Source organism: Scyliorhinus torazame, chromosome 4 (assembly GCF_047496885.1).
Source record: "Scyliorhinus torazame isolate Kashiwa2021f chromosome 4, sScyTor2.1, whole genome shotgun sequence".
Classification (NCBI taxonomy): domain Eukaryota; kingdom Metazoa; phylum Chordata; class Chondrichthyes; order Carcharhiniformes; family Scyliorhinidae; genus Scyliorhinus; species Scyliorhinus torazame.
This window is the reverse complement of record NC_092710.1, coordinates 133,827,532-133,845,075: the sequence shown is the minus strand read 5'-3', so window position 1 is coordinate 133,845,075 and position 17,544 is coordinate 133,827,532. Positions and strand designations below refer to the sequence as shown.

The 17,544-nt window shown below is 44.0% G+C and overlaps 1 protein-coding gene across 3 annotated transcripts in view; it reads left to right on the top strand.

The window, feature by feature from the left end:
• Positions 1-17,544, top strand: part of dlgap2a (discs, large (Drosophila) homolog-associated protein 2a) — a 1,100,531-nt gene that overhangs the window by 937,358 nt on the left and 145,629 nt on the right. For all 3 annotated transcript variants that reach the window (XM_072498636.1, XM_072498634.1, XM_072498633.1), the window contains one exon: positions 16,048-16,253. In XM_072498636.1, coding sequence (XP_072354737.1) covers positions 16,048-16,253 — 206 coding nt within the window. The remainder of the gene's footprint in view (positions 1-16,047; positions 16,254-17,544) is intronic.

The following is a 17,544-nucleotide window of genomic DNA, read 5'->3' as shown; positions in this document are numbered from 1 at the left end:
TTAATACTGTATTAGTAATAAAGTTTGTTTTAATATACCATATTCCTATTTCTTCATGCAATCACTTCTGGAGCGAAGTATCCTTTCCTCAAAGTCTTACAAAAGCAACATAAAACATTGGGGCTTCTATCCGGTATCGTAGCCACTGTTGGGGTCTGGTCTGGGATCATAATAATTGTCAAAGCCTCCTTGAAAAACTACAAAATCCAAATTAACACTGGAATCCCAGGCCGAAGACCACCCTAAGTGAAGGAAAAGCATCCAGGAAGGAGTTGAACACCTTGAGTCTCATCGCCAAGAACAAGCTAAAGCCAAGTGTCGACAATGAAAGGAGCGTGTGGTTGTAGTGATATATATATATGCTGGTATCTAAATAGTTAGCAACTACATCATAGTGTAAGACAACCACTTGATGGCAGCACTAGATTCATGTATAAATATGTGATCTCAAAGGATCTTGGTCCTCTTCAAACCAGGAGTGACTCGACAGCAGTTAGAGAGAGAGGGTTATAGCATAGTTAATACTTATAGTTAAACATAGTTAATACTTATTCTGATTTAATTTATCACCAGTTACAGTTCTGTAAGAGTGAACAAACTCATTAGTATTTAATTTGTTATTCATTAAATCTATTTTGCTTTGAATTGAAGATTGGTGGTTTCTTTGAAATCTAACCATCAGACCATTCTAGAAGTAAAGCAAAGAGAAACAACATATTACAAACAAGTAATATAATAGTGTTAACCTGGGCACCCACCCACCCGCTCCTCCAGCCACTGTCTGCCCCACCTCTGACAGAGACTAGGTTGTGCATTGGAATCCTCAGTCACCTGAGCACCTATTCAATCATGAAACAAGTTATCCCCAATTCTGAGGGACTGTCTAAGAAGAAGAAGATTCCAGCAGTACTATTCTGTTGTAACCTCCATCTATGGTCAGAATACTGCTTTCCTCCAAACCATGCCATCATGGTTCCGGATATATTGTTCAAAGGTACGTCCTGAGTGTATCAATCTGTTCTCTCAACAGGTCAATAGGATTGCCGAGGTACAGCCCAGGAAGAATGGCAGTGTCTCTGTGGGGCACTAATCTGCTGCCTTTCACTCAGGATGAGAGCATTCCTGCTTCCACCACTCTGCCAGTGCCATTGCTGCTGGCTGTCAGCCAGCTAACCCATACTACTACAGCCTAGGCCACAATGGGGCAGTCTGAATTTGGGGCACTCGAAACCAAGGGCTGCTCGAGGTCTTCCACCAAAACCATCTATAATCTTCTCAATTAAATTTCAGCAGCCTTCCATCACCCATGCTGCAGCTACTGAGGAAGCACCTCATAGGAGCAGTAGGAGAGACAAATGCACTAAGGGAATAGTTTATGGTGTATAGGTGTATTACTCATTTAATCATGTACAGCCCAAGCAAAAAAGAACTGATGATGTATCAATCTCACTTCCTCCTTCTTCCTGCTCTTCCACTTCCTCTTACATTTCATCTTCCTCCTCTTCTTGCCCCTGCTTGTTGGCTTCTTATTGTGGCTGGCTATGTAGCCAACAGCATGCTAACAAACTGAGTACTGCAGGGCTTCAGCAGACTGCTCCATACAGCAGAAACATTTCTTGTGAAAGCTGATGGTGTGCTCTATAATGATACCGGCACCAATGTAGACCTGCTGTGCAGGTGAGCATGGGTTCCAGTTTAGAGTCGCGAGTCGGTCATGAGTGGGTAACCCTTGACATCCAGCAGCCAGCCTTTGATTACTGTCTTGGGTTAGATAGAGATGGCACAGAATACATCCACAGAATGAAAGAATTATGACTACTGCCAGGACATGGCCATTAGCCAGCATGATGAGTTGCCTTTGGTTGCACACCAGCTGCACATTGAGAGAATGAATTCCTTTTCCACTCAGGAAAAAAAGGACTGAGTTCAGATGAGGTGTACACAAGATAATGTATATGGCATCAATAGCATTGTGCACTATGAGGAAGTCTGCAAATTGTGCAAATGCTTATTCTTGCTCCAATGCCTTGTTTCTATGGAGAGGGAATGAGCTGAAGCTTTCTTTATGTGTATATAGAGCCTCAGTGACCTCCCTTATACAGCAGAGTACTGCCAGTTGCAAGATGTTACTTATATTTCCAGCAACAGCTTGGAGGAGCCAGATGCAGAAAGGTTAAGAGCCATGGTCATCTTAATGGTCAGAGGAAATGCTGCCTTCTCTACCCTGAGGTTCCAGTTCTGGCTGCAGCATTGACAGATTTCAGTCAAAATCTCTTTTGTGAAGTGAAGATATTTCACTGAAGTTGAGGTAAGAGAATTGTTCCCAAGAAAGTTTAGTAGACATAGCATTCTGCTGCGAACCATTCTGTCCCTTCTCTTCCTCCATCTTCTAGTAGCCTGCCCTGCCTACATGACCTCTTCTTGTCTTTGCAGTCACGCTCAAAAACCCAAATGAAATCCTGCCAGATAGCCCATGTCCTGAAGCAACTTTTTTCATGTTAAGCTTTTAAATGTACAGAAAAATATTTCAGCACCAACCAGACCACTCGACGTTTACTGTTCAACATTACCTCAGTAGATGAAAGCACATAGAATTAGACCAGAAGGCAGAAGAAATAATTTAGCAACAAACCTGGTCATTCACGATCCTTTTAAATTATGTAGGTGGGAATGCCTTCATACAAAGCGAAATACTGCAAATGCTGGAAATATAAAATAAAAACAATGTACTGCATAAGGTTGATGGAGAGAGAAACAGAGTTAACGTTTTGAGCTTAATATGATTCTTCTTCAACAATCCCAACTTTTTTCAGCTGCTTCATCAATGACCTTTCCTACATCATCAGGTCAGAGGTGGGCCTGTTCTCTCTTGATTACATTGTTCAGCACCATTCATAATTCCTCAGATACTAAAGCAGTCTGTGACCATATGTAGCAAGACCTGGACAACAATTAATTTTGAGCTGACAAGTGGCAAGTAATATTTGGACTGTATAAGAGCCAGGAAATGACCATCTCTAACCAGAAAGAACCTAACCATCAACCCTTAACATTCAACGACATTACTATTGCTAAATCCCCCAATATCAACATCTTGGAGTTTACCATTGACTAGAAACTGAACTGGACCAGCCAGATAAATATTGTGGCAACAAGGCAGATCAGAGGTTGGGAATTCTGTGATGAGTAGCTCACCTGCTGACTCCCCAAGTCCTGTCCACCATCTACAAGGCACAAGTTCAGAGTGTGATGGAATACACTCCACTCACCTGGATGAGTGTAGCTCCAAAACTATTCAAGAGGTTCTACACCCAGGACAAAGGCTTGATCGGCCCCATTTCCACTAACATAAACATATCCGTGGGTGTCGCGGGCTTGGCCAGCATTAATGTCCACCCCCAATTACCCTTGAGGTTAAGAATCAACCTCGTTGTGTGGATCTGGAATCACATGTAGGCCAGACCAGGTAAGGACAGCTGATTTCCTTCCCGAAAGGACATTGCTGAACCAGGTGAGTTTTTATGACAACCGACAATGGTTTCATGGTCATCATTAGACTTTCAATTCAAGGTTTTTATTGAATTCAATTTTCAATTTCACCATCTGCAGTGGTGGGATTTGAACCTGGGTCCCCAGAACCATACCCAGAGCAATACCCTGGGTCTCTGGTTTACTAGTCCAGTGACAATACCACTACGCCACCGCCTCCCCACGACTGTGTAGTGGCAACAGTGTGTACCATCTACAAAGTGCATTGCAGCAACTCAGCAAGGTTCCCTCAAGAGCAGCTCCCAAACCTGCAATGGCTACCATTTAGAAGGACAAGGGCAGCAAATGCATGAGGCACTACCACTTGGAAGTTCCCCTCCAAGCCATATGCCATCCTGGCTTGGAAATGTATCCCTGTTCCTGTCCCTGTTCCTTCACTGCCACTGGATCAAAATCCTGGGACTTTCTTCAGCGATGTGCCTGCACCAGACAGACCACAGCAGTTCAAAGAAGGCGACTCACCACCACCTCAAGGGCAATTGGTAATGGACAACGAATGGTGGTCTTGCCAGTGACACCCACATCCCATGAAAGAATTTAAAAAGAATAAACTGAATCTGATATGGGGCGGGATTCTCCCTCCGAGGATTCCAGGAATGCATTCCCCAATGGGCCTGATGTGGTTAACCTCGTGGTGCAGCCATCGCTGGTAGAGACCATCCGAGCCCATCCAAGGACCACCCCCTCCAAAAAATGCACTGCCTGTCCACGCTTTCTCCACCAGTGATCTCACTTCACATACCTCTGTGGACACGTGGATCTGCAAGGTAAGTATTACAGCTTTAATGCTTCCCACTGCTCCTGTCTGGAATGCTCTCTAGCTTCCAGACAGGTGTCATTTTTCTGGGAGTAGGGTTATCTGTGTGGGGCAGGGAGGTCTATGTGTGGGAGGGGGTGTCTGCGGAGAGGGTTCCTTTAGGCAGGGTGTCCCTGTGGGGGGGGGGCCCTATTACAGGGAACCCTGTGGGAGATCCCTGTTATAGGGATCCCTGGACAGGAGGAGCGGGTAACCTCCATACTTGGGGGTAAAATGGGGTATCCAGGCAATCTGGGGGTGGGGGTGGGCTGCAGGGAAAGGGGAGGGGTGACTGGCCATGGGACCTCGCTATCGGGCCACCCGCTCAAGGTGGCGGCCCGATAGTGGGATTCCCTGGGAATCCCTCAGATTGCACACCATGCATAAATTTGCATGGCGTGGAACATTGAATTTCATCCCACTTTACGACCCCAAGGGGATTATAAAACTGGTGCAATTAAACTCCGGCGGGAGAACATAGGGCACGACCTTCCCAGAGAGGAGCAAAGTTCCTGAGCGAGCGCGTTTAGCCACCTGTTTCCCGGCACTCACAGTGCCGAGAAACACATGGCCGATTCAACGCGACTCATTTTGAATGAGGGACCTAAACGATGCCACACATAGCCCCTTTGTTTTTCACAATGGGGAGATCCGCTTGCCGGAACACCCCGTTGTAGCGACAGATCGGGACACCATTTTTAAATCCCAGACCTCCCCCCAGCCCGAACGCAACTTGGAAAGGTCCACTGACCACCAGCGCACCCCCCAACGCCGGGCAACCCTGGCCCGATTGCCTGCATGCAATTAAATGCCAGCTTGACACCTTGGCAGTGCCAACCTGGCACACCAGCAGTTTCCATGCCAGCTGGCATGCCACCCGGGCACCTTGGCAATTCCAGGCTGGCACACAGGTGGCACTTCCAGGGTGCCCAGGTCGCACCAGCAATACCAGGGCACCACCCTGCCTAAAGGGCATGCAGATGGGGCTTCCGATCCCCACGAGTGGGCAGAGTGCTGGCCCTGGCAGTGTTCTGCCCCGAGCCTCAGGTACCTTGGGTATCTGCACAGTAGAGTAAGGCTTAATGTCTCGCTCTAATATGCAGATTTGCTAAAAATGATCTCGCGAGGCATTGTGAGCCGGGTAGATCCCGGGAGCGGGTTCTCTAAAGGCCGGCTTTCATCGGCCACGTTGCACCATGGCGAGATGCTTTTCCAGTGCAGCGTAGCCGGACGATCGTGCCCACGGTCTCCCAAAGGGAGAATTGCACCCATAGTTCTTCTGAACATATAGTACAACTTGCTAATGTTGTAGACTCATGCTTGGAATTGCTTGATTCAGCCATCATTGTGGTGGTGCTTTTCCAACTTGTTATTGAATTAATATAGTAATAGTTATGATAATTGATAATTATGATTAAATCTGAATGAAGTGATGGTAAATGTCTTTCTTTTCCCCATGTTCCCTCTGCTAGGTTATGAGAGACTCTTACTGGTGTTCCAGCTTCAACGGTGGTGTCAATAACCAGTTGGTGCATTTAGCCTCAGCCTCCTAGTCTAAGGGGGCACAAATGCCTCTCCTCCTGTTTGCCATTGGTAAAAAGTGTGTGTGTGTGTCTTGGAATGTATCTAAGTACGAGTATGTGTGTGTAAGCATGAGTGGTAAATGTGCATTTTGAATACAACTATGCTTACGCTTATCAGGTGAGCAGGAGATAGATTTTGGCTGGCCTGTTCTCCACCTGATGTTCCTGTGAATGCTCCCCTGTCTCGATTCACGAATAAATGGCAGTCGCCTAGATATGGGAATGGAAGGCTGATCGTGAGCATTGGACTGTGCCCGGCACAAATCAATATGTTCATGAAATCGGCAAAAAGATACATTGTTCTGAGTGCAGAAGCACACTGAAGCAGATAGGAATACAATAATCAGTATGTTCACAATAAAGTATAAGGTTAACTCCATGGCCCTGTGGTCCAGGGATTGAAGGGAATGTGGATCAAAGGCAAGGCCAGAACACTTTATGCCGGATTCTCCATCCTGCTATCCCTGTGAACAGAGCTGCCCAGTGGGAGTAGGGGATCATGGGACCATCCCTGTAGTATAGGAAACTTCAGTGTGATGGGAGAAACAGCTATGATCAATAGTTAAAATAAGAACAATGAAGCAAAGACACATCAATAAAATGCCTTTGCCAATTATATTCTTTGAAGGACCCAAACTTATCAATCATGGTTAAAGTATGCAGGAAATGTTTATAAAACATCCCCTGTGGTATGGCTGATGTGAATATATGTGGATGATACTGCATTACTTAGCATAAAAGATGAAGTAGATGAAAAGTAATGGATCATGTAAGATAATCAACATTTAGACAAAATATTTTCATTACTATTTGTTGTGATTATTGTTACGATCCCTGTAGAGACCAGTAATTTTTTTTTAAAAGAAGGGAATCCTCACAACACAATTAGAAAGAAAACCACTGGCAAGAGTTAACTTTTTAAAGATTTACTGTATCAAACCAACTAAAAACAACATAACTCAAACATCATGTTAAAATCTGGAGTTCAATCCTTCACAAAGGTTGGTGGAATTGCGGATAGCGATGAGGACTGTCTGAGGATACAGCAGGATTTAGATTGTCTGGAGACTTGGGCGGAGAGATGGCAGATGGAGTTTAACCTGGACAAATGTGAGGTAATGCATTTTGGAAGGGCTAATGCAGGTAGGGAATATACAGTGAATGGTAGAACCCTCAAGAGTATTGAAAGTCAAAGAGATCTAGGAGTACAGGTCCACAGATCACTGAAAGGGGCTACACAGGTGGAGAAGGTAGTCAAGAAGGCATACGGCATGCTTGCCTTCATTGGCCGGGGCATTGAGTATAAGAATTGGCAAGTCATGTTGCAGCTGTATAGAACCTTAGTTAGGCCACACTTGGAGTATAGTGTTCAATTCTGGTCGCCACACTACCAGAAGGATGTGGAGGCTTTAGAGAGGGTGCAGAAGAGATTTACCAGAATGTTGCCTGGTATGGAGGGCATAAGCTATGAGGAGCGATTGAATAAACTCGGTTTGTTCTCACTGGAACGAAGGAGGTTGAGGGGCGACCTGATAGAGGTATACAAAATTATGAGGGGCATAGACAGAGTGGATAGTCAGAGGCTTTTCCCCAGGGTAGAGGGGTCAATTACTAGGGGGCATAGGTTTAAGGTGAGAGGGGCAAAGTTTAGAGTAGATGTACGAGGCAAGTTTTTTACGCAGAGGGTAGTGGGTGCCTGGAACTCACTACCGGAGGAGGTAGTGGAGGCAGGGACGATAGAGACATTTAAGGGGCATCTTGACAAATATATGAATAGGATGGGAATAGAAGGATACGGACCCAGGAAGTGTAGAAGATTGTAGTTTAGTCGGGCAGTATGGTCGGCACGGGCTTGGAGGGCCGAAGGGCCTGTTCCTGTGCTGTACATTTCTTTGTTCTTTGTTCTTTGTTCTTTGTTCTCCAGTTCCCTGTTAACTGGATGGTGCTACAGGAGGTCAATCCTATCCCAACCCCACAGATCAGACAGGACTCCGATTCTTTATTCAAGCACATTCAGGGAAAAGCACACCTCAGTCAAGCTGTTGTTCGAATTCACTGATTACATCACAAGCGAGACATTGGGGGCGATTCTCCAATATGGAGCCCAAGTGTTCTCGCCGTCGTGAACGGCGTCGCGTTTCACGACGGCGCGAACCGGGCCCGGGTACGACCGATTCTAGCCCCCTGCACGGCGCTGGAGCGGTTCACGCCGCTCCAGCCTCCTTTCGCGGTGGGCCTTGATCGCAGGCCAGACCCCATCGGAGGCCCCCCGGTGAAGGAGCCCCCCTCCCCCCCACAGGCCGCCCCCCGACCCTGTGTGCAGAGTTCCTGCCTGCAGCGACCAGGAGTGAATGGCGCCGGTGGGACTCTTGTCGTATCGGCGCGGCCGCTGGACCCATCCGGGCCGTAGAATCGGCGACCCCGCCGATTCCAGCGGCCCGTGGCCGGCGCCGCCCAAACGCGCCGGCGCAAATGCCGCCGATTCTCCGCACCTCGGAGAATCGCGCGCCGGCGTCGGAGCGTTGTGGCGCGGTTGTGGCGATTCTCCAGCCCGGCGCGGGGCTCGGAGAATCGCCCCCATTATATAGAGTATTGAACCACAGTTATTTACATCCAACAATAATAATTATATTAGGCAGGCTTCCAATTATAGGTTTGCATGTGCTCTCCTTCTGAAGTTCATGCATCCCCGGAATAATTGATAGCCAATTATGTTGCACGTTAGTCAACTGGACAGCAGCACCAACCTTAGAACATAGAAAATACAGAACAGAACAGGCCCTTCGGCCCACGATGTTGTGCCGAACATTTGTCCTAGATTAAGAACAAATTAATCTACACCCCATCATTCTACCGTAATCTATGTACCTATCCAATAGCCGCTTGAAGGTCCCTAATGTTTCCGACTCAACTACTTCCACAGGCAGTGCATTCCATGCCACCACTACTCTCTGGGTAAAGAACCTACCTCTGACATCCCCCCTACATCTTCCACCATTCACCTTAAATTTATGTCCCCTTGTAATGGTTTGTTCTAACCGGGGGAAAAGTCTCTGACTGTCTACTCTATCTATTCGCCTGATCATCTTATAAACCTTTATCAAGTCTCCCCTCATCCTTCTCTGTTCTAATGAGAAAAGACCTAGCACCCTCAACCTTCCCTCGTAAGACCTACTCTCCATTCCAGGCAACATCCTGGTAAATCTCCTTTGCACCTTTTCCAAAGCTTCCACATCCTTCCTAAAATGAGGCGACCAGAACTGCACACAGTACTCCAAATGAGGCCTTACCAAGGTTTTGTACAGCTGCATCATCACCTCACGGCTCTTAAGTTCAATCCCTCTGTTAATGAATGCTAGCACACTAGAGGCCTTCTTCACAGCTCTATCCACTTGAGTGGCAACTTTCAAAGATCTATGAACATAGACCCCAAGATCTCTCTGCTCCTCCACATTGCCAAGAACCCTACTGTTAACCCTGTATTCCGCATTCATATATGTCCTTCCAAAATGGACAACCTCACACTTTCAGTAGACATCGGTATTTTACAAGACAATAGAGTATATTAATAAACAATCTCTCAAGGCTTTGTGGTTACCAGTACTCTATGTGCTCTGTTTTAGATAATTATTATTTATTTTTCCCTTTCACATCAATTAACAGGTGAAGGATTTTTCAAATGAACTGATACAACAAAGATACACCTTACATAGTTACTGGCACATGCATTATTTCCTTCACAAATTTGCCATTATGTGCAATCTTACAACCTTTCCAACCGAGCCTACATTTTGTTGAACCTCTTCCTTTCTGTCCAGTGGTTTTGGCCCATGTGGCACCTTCACTAGCAGCTATATTCCGTCTGAAGTCTCATGACACAGTTACCACTGACAAGGTAAGCATCTCTCACTCGGAGGGCACAAAATCCCCAGTGACTCCCTTCTCCAGTCCCTTTAAAAGGTCTGCTGGGCTTTGGCATCACTTAAACAGAGCATTGGTATTGTCCAATCCACAATACTTTGCTCGTCCTGTCTTCAATGTTCTGTCCTTTCCAACTGTATCATGCACACATTAACACAGTCTCTGCTATGAGAGATTTGGGGCGAAGTTTAATGGCCTTGCTGCGCCTGACTTGGTGATGCGATAAGACCATTAAATCTTGCAAGAGGCCTCTTCTGAGATTTGCGATGCTCAAAATGCTTCATGAGATTTAACGAAATCTCGCGAGATATCACAATCTGGATCTCGCCCTTGCGAGATTTACCACTGGGGGAGTCTCCCAGGCCAATAGAATCCCCTGAGTGGGTGGGCTCTTGGCAAGATGGTACCTTTGCAATCCCACTGATACCGCTGCCAGGCTTGCATGGCCACTGCCAGGCTGGCAGTGCCAATGTGCCCGGCTGCCAGGTTTCCCTTGCTGGCGATCAGGCCCTTAAGAGGTGGGGTGGGGGAGAGGGGGTGGGGTAGAGGGGGGGGGGGGGGGGGGTGCTCGAGGACCCCGAAAGATGAAAGGTGGGTGACGTGGTGGTCCGGATACCACGGTTGGGTGGCTGAGAGGGGGCGAAAGATCGGGGCAGCATTTAAAAATGATGCCCTGATCCGCAAATACCCTTCCTGCACTAGCGAGCTGAGCTCATCAGTAAAGGAAATGAATGTTAAGTTCGGCCTCGGCGGGGCCTTCCTCGCCGAAGTCCAAAAACTCTGGCAAAGTGCAGTGCTGAGAAAGATCCTGCTAAACACGCCCAAAACGTGACACTGTTTCTGTCCCATTAAACGAGCCCCCGTTTCAACATCGTACCAGGATCTCTACAATGACTGCCAAACAGAAAACAATTCCACTTGGAGAGAGAGCTGTGCTTGCCTTCTCTCTGCATAAATTCCCAGTGTTCCAAACTGCGAAACAAAAAATACAGGCTACTCTTTACCAGTTCCTACTTAGCTGTTCATCCCCATGGCAACCCTGGGCATTTCTTGGAACCTAATGATGTCGTAATCAGGAAACCAATAAATGCTCCTTTAAATGCTCCCCAGCCTGCTTGGTTCTTAAAGGGACATCACACAAAAGAAACAGTGTCATCACCTCATCGTGAATATTGGATTCATTGACTAATTGCATGTAGATTTGATTATTGAAGCAGATATCTAAAAATAGAATGGGTCTGAGAGCCTATTAGTCCATGTTAAATGTTAATCAGCAAAAAGTTATGCTTGCACTCAGAATCACATTATAAATTATAGAAAGAACAGATCTGAAAAGTGTAGCTCTTTATTAAATTCAAATCTGAAACTTATTTTATCTTTAGAATGTACCATGTAAAAATAAATATATACTTTGTTGCTATAGCGACAAAATTATTTTGGAAGATATTACTAACATCAGCAGCCCTGAGCTGCCTTGCCTTGATGGGTAATTAGCTCCTCAAGGTTGATACTGATTGCAATGCCTTGAGAAAAATCATGTTGTCATTATTATTATCAATCTGAAGTTTGTTAAATACTGCAGTGTGGCATTCCCTGCGGTGTTCTTGTCAAAAAGTTTAGGACATTCCTTTGAAGTTATCACCAGTCTAGTCACAATCTTTTTGGCGCTGAGTCACTTGTTAATGCATATCAGGGCTGAGAAATAAGTGCATGGTTGAACTTTGAGCTCAATTGGCTGCTCTTAACTGAATTGCTGGCTTTGTGCTTTTTGTTCATGCCTGGATAAGCCTTCGTTAGTCACATAGAATAATAATATATGTGCTTTTTAGAATCTTCCTCTGCCAAGGAAATTACAGCTTCCTTTCCCTTGAGTTAAGATATGCAGATATTCACAGTCTACAGACATAAGCCCAGATATCTATAAATAATAACTTGCATTGAAAGTAATGAATATTTCTTGTGAACAATTTTCTTGCTTGTCTGAGTTCAAGTGCTCGCCAATCAAAATGTTGGCTAGCAGTGATTATTTACAGGAGGCCGGGGGGCAGGGCGGGGTTTTAGAGAGCCATGGAGTTGGAGGATTGTCAAAGGGTCAAGAGGGTTGGCGGAATCGTGGTGGGGGTGAGGGGTGGGAGTGTACAGTGAGAATTCGGGGGTGATGGGGAAATCAGTTGTATAGTCACCCAGGAGTTAGACATGGTTTTGTCCTGTCTAATATTTCCTGGGTAACTGTCCAGGTAAATGAGACGACACCCCCTGAAGTCTGCACTCTAACTCAAAGTTGCAGACTATTTGGGACGTTCCGGACAGCAAGGGATTTGCCCGTCAGAAGTTGAAATTTCTTGGACAATCCTTGCATTGGGATATCTGAGGACCCCCAGTATGTCTTATGGGTACCTTCAGAGCGCAAACATCGTGAGATCTGAAGATCTGGGCCAATGTTTCAGTTCAGTGACCTGTCATCAAATGTGGAATGGAAGGTAACTAGGCAACCAACCTTGGTACCCATGTAATAATGTTTGTTTCATCTTTCACAATCATCTAAACCAGCTGTTAATTGGTTAAAAATGTGGAAGGCTTTATGAGTCGCTGTGATATGTCCAGGGGAAAGTTTTGATTTGATTGTTTGCTGTCAAATGTACTATTTTCAAATACAGATCAGTGGATAATTTGCCATAGTAGATGGCATTGTGGAAAGATGTACTCATACTAACAAATAGACTAATGAATTTCTATGATTCACGAATGCCTTCCTTTCATTATATAGCATTGAGGTATATTTATGGAGATACATTTAAGAGTTCTTGGCAAAATAGCTAACCAAATTAATACATTAATTTCCATATCTAACAAAACCGAATATTTATGTATGGAAATGGAGGAGACTTGGGTTGAATATTAGGCGGGTAAATGTTTCATGTTTTAGACAAGTTCAGCCCATATTTAATGGCTAACCAGAAAAGAATTGAACTGATTCTTGTAAATGCATAAACCTCTAACTAACAAAGCAGTGCTCTAGATTCCAGCACCAAAGTCAATCCCAAAATATGTGCTTATAATGGCAAACTGCAAATATTGTAAATCTCAAATACAGACAGAAACTATAGAAATCTGCAGCAGATCTGCATTAATTTACAGATAATATATGCTACCTTTTTGGATATTGAAGTTGGGTTTACCGCCAAAATTTTCCAACCTTTATTCTTTTCAGAATTGTTATGTATTTTCTCCATTCTCCTTTTTTTAATATATTATTGTCTGTGCCATGACAAGCAATGGATAAGAGTCTAACAGCTGCATTAATTGTTTATGAAGGGAGGAAGATTTTTTAAGCTATCATTTAAGTGGTAATTCATCTTGCAGTTGATGAAATCTAGAAGATAATGTATGCCATCATGCTTCAAGCCAATCTTTTCTGAGCAAGTTCACTTACCTTATAAGGTACATTGTTTGAATTGTTGAAAGTTGACTCAAAGATGAGCATAAATTGAGACGTAAATGTTCTACATTGCATCATTTTTCTTTACTCCGTATAATCCACCCTCGTATAAAGTCTGGCTTCATTGGTTCTATGGAAACTGTATTATGTGCAACATCTAAAATTAAATCATGACATAAAGCTAAGGAAATATTGCATGAAGTCCTCTATACTGTGTCCTGGAATGTCCCAAGGCCCTGTGGTTCCTTGCTCCTCATGATGCATTTCCTAATACCAACAACGTTCTTTGATTTTGTGTCTGGAGACCATATAATCATAGTCCAAATCAGTTGGTGTAATTTGGTTTTTCCACATTTTCATGTTTCTATTTCAATGTTCAGGCCATCAGGACTTAGGTCAGTAATCAGTGTGATTTGTAACAAAAATATGCATACCAAGTTCTGTCATAGAGGGTAAACAATGGCAAATTCAGCAGTCCATTCATTAATGTGAATTGTTGCTTTCAAAGCTTGCATTTTCTTAAAAATCACATTTATTTTTAGGTTTCAATAAGATATTTTTCTTTGCCCCAAGTCAAACACCACTCTCATAAATATGACCGACCTCATTCCCTATGAACTGGATTGTGACCAGCATACATGATGGATGGAATTCTCTGCTCCCAGTCCGCTCCACTACTGCTGCCAGCAAGGACGGGGAATTTGCCGTTCAGCCAAGTCCCCCATTCACTGCAGCGGGACCGGAGAATCCCACCAGCATGAGCAGACAGAGAATCCTGCCCAATATTTAGCAATGTATTTTTTATCGCAAGTCAAATGCACTAGGCAAGGCATGGATCTTCTGATTTGTCAAAAGAGGTAAAGTTAACATTCTATCTCTTGGCTTGGGCTGTAAAATGTGAAAAATATTTATGAGAAGTAACAATAGTGATTGCAGCTTGTGCTATACTGCATAAATTAACTATTCTAGTTTTGATTTCGGAAATAACTGGGGCAATGCTTCACAAATTATGTCAGTCCATACTAGACAATAGCTTCTTCCTTTAACAATAGTCTACAAAAGTTATGTTGAGCTTGATTGGAAGCCAAAGGTGGAAAGGATTGAGCAGGAAGGTGAAGAAGAGTTAAATTGGTGAGCCCCCGTAATAAGTCCACGGAGGCAGAAGTCCCGTCACCAGAATTCCTTTTATTTATAAACCCAACAGCTAAACAACCATGACCATTCAGTTTTCTGTCTACACCGGGAGTGCAGACACTCCCTGTTATATACACAGAAAGGGGTTTCCTGATTGGGCCACTAATCAGGGAACACGTATTCTAATTGGCCAATCTCAAAGGCCTGGCCTTAGTCATTAAAGCCCCAAAAGAGGCAGGTTCAGATTTGTAGCCAGCATGAATATTGGCTCAATCATCTTGTTCGGTTCTGAGAAATTTTGACCCAAATCAATCCCACTGTCAGCAACATTTCCAGACAGCTTTGTGCAACATTCACTGGAACGGAGTTAACAACAGAGTCCAGTTGACATAAGGCCATTGAACAGAGTTGATGGTTCAAAGATATTCAAACCAAAACATTGCGGTTAGAAAGGAATAAATAGCGATAGAGCATGCAGAAACATCTATACAAAATCAGCTTCCTTGCTTTCTAACCGTATTGTAATATACTCCTGAAACCACAATACTCAGAAGTTACAGAGTATGAAATGAATAAAACACACCGCTGATTCCTACTTACAATGTTATTACATTTAAATTGGCAATTTGGCGCATATCTAATTTCAGACATATGTGCAGTATATTTTATCTTCCTTTCAGATGTTGATGTATATGCTGAGTTTCCAAAGTTTACTGCTTAGTTTTCAAAATTTGCAACATTCGCAGTTTTTTTTAACAAATCATATGAATTATTAACAGGTGCCACATATAACAATTTCGGGTTTATATGATGTTTTGGGTGGCAATGCAGATGGTCCTTTTTGGAGTCATAGAGTTTTACAGCACAAAAGGAGGCCCTTCAGCCCATCGTGCCTGTGCCGGCCATCGAACGCATATCTATTCTAATCCTATTTTGCAGCTTAGTCCGTAGCTTTGTATGCTATCCCGTTTCAAGTGCTCATCTAAATGCTTCTGAAAGGTTGTGAGGGTTCCAGCCTTTACCACACTTTCAGCCAGTGAGTTCCAGATTCCCACCACCCTCTGTGCTTCTAAAAAGCACATATATTTTCTGGGTGAAAAAGATTTTCCTTAAATCCCCTCTAATTCTCCTGCCCCTTACCTGAAATCTATGCCCCCTTGGTTATTGACCACTCTATAAAGGAGAAATGTTTCTTCCCATCTAACCTACCTATGCCCCTCATAATTTTGTACCCCTCAATGAGGTCCCCCCCCCATCAGCCTTCACTGGTATCTAAGGAAAATAACCCCAGCCTAACCAGAATGTTGTTAAATATTTAATTTAATTTTACTTTTTATTTTACAATTCAGCATTTCTATATATTTAAAAACTACGCACCTCGACAGTCATCTTTAATATTAATATAGCATTTCATTTCCTCTTCATATTGTAACATTAAGAACAGTTGCCACTTTAAATGTATTGATGCTTGAGCTGTCAAACCTCTGATGAAGGGCCAGAGCCCATGATATACGACAAGCCCATCTATTGGAAATAGGCAATGAGTTCCCAAGTTCAAAGAACCCTGCATCCGAATGAAGATTGAAAGATTATTAACTGTTGTTGTTGTATTTTAAATGTTGCAGGTCCCCCAGGATGAATGGGGAGGATATCCACTGGGAGGCAAAGATGAGGAGATCCCTTGCCGAAGGATGCGAAGTGGCAGTTATATCAAAGCAATGGGAGATGAAGAAAGTGGTGAATCTGACACCAGCCCAAAAGGTTCACCAAAAGCCACTAGTCTCCATGAAACGCTAATGAAAGCTGCTGGTCAGAAAATAGATCATCAGAAGTAAGCATTCATTTCATTCTTTTAGTTTTTTTCGGAAGCATGGCATTGTATTTGGGCAGGGTAGTTATTGCACCTTATGTTGCCCATTACGTTGAATATTTAAAGTGTCTTAGGTGCAATATATATAATAAATCATAACTAGTGTGTACCTAGGAATGTACGTCACGGTGGCGCAGAGATTAGCAATGCTGCCTCACAACGCCAGGGACCGATTCAGGCCTCAGGTGACTGTGTGGAGTTTGCACGTTTTCCCTGTATCTGCGTGGGTTTCCTCCTGGTGCTCCGTACAAAGTGCGCAGTACAAAGATGTGCAGGTTAGGCGAGGCTATGGGGTGAGTAGGTCTATTTATGGTGCTCTTTCAAAGAATAGGTGAAGACTCGATGGGCTGAATGGCCTCCTTCTGCACTGTGGGGATTCTATGGATTCTACCGTTAGGAAAGAAACTTAAAGATTCAAATGATGTTTTAATTGCAACAAAAAAAATGTGTCCGAATACAAATTGAGTACATTGTAGCTGAAACACCCTTGATGTATGATTTACTGAATTCAGTTCTGGGCAGCACACCTCAGGAATGATATATATTGGCCTTGGAGTGGGTGCAGCAGAAATTCACCAGTACACTAAAACTAACAGAATTAAGTTAAGAAGGCAGTTTGCAGAGTCTGTCCTGATTTATTTGAATATTCAAGATTTCGGGGTGATCTATCATGGTGTTTAAGCTGATTAAAGATTTGAAAGGGTAAATAGAGAGATACTATTTCCTCTGGTGGACCAGTCCAGAACGAACGTGTTATAATTTGAAAATTTAAGCTAGTCTGTTCAGGGTGATGTCAAGTGGAAATCTGGAAGACTCTCCTCCAAAATGCTGTTAAGGCTGAGTGGATTGAAAATTTCAAAGCTGAAATCAATAGATTTTTGTCATGCAAGGGTATCATGCAATATGGAGCATGTAAATGGGGAGTTACAATACAAGTCTGCCATGCTCTAACTGAATAGCCGAACAGGCTCAAGGGGATATTGCCATATTCCTATTTAATAGTGGAGTTGGGCATGAGGTCTTTGTAATGATATGTATATAGGTACGCTAGTAAAGGGTTAATTATTACATCTCAGTGTAATTCAAACACTGGAGGGCATCGCCAGTTCCGAGTATAAATATCAGGGGCTGGATTCTCCGAGAGTCCGTGCCGAAATCGTGTTCGGCGCAGGGGAGGAGAATGGCCGTTTACCCGGAAATCGGGACCAGTGCCGCTGAAGCGATTCTCCGGTCCCTGGAAAATCGCTCGGGA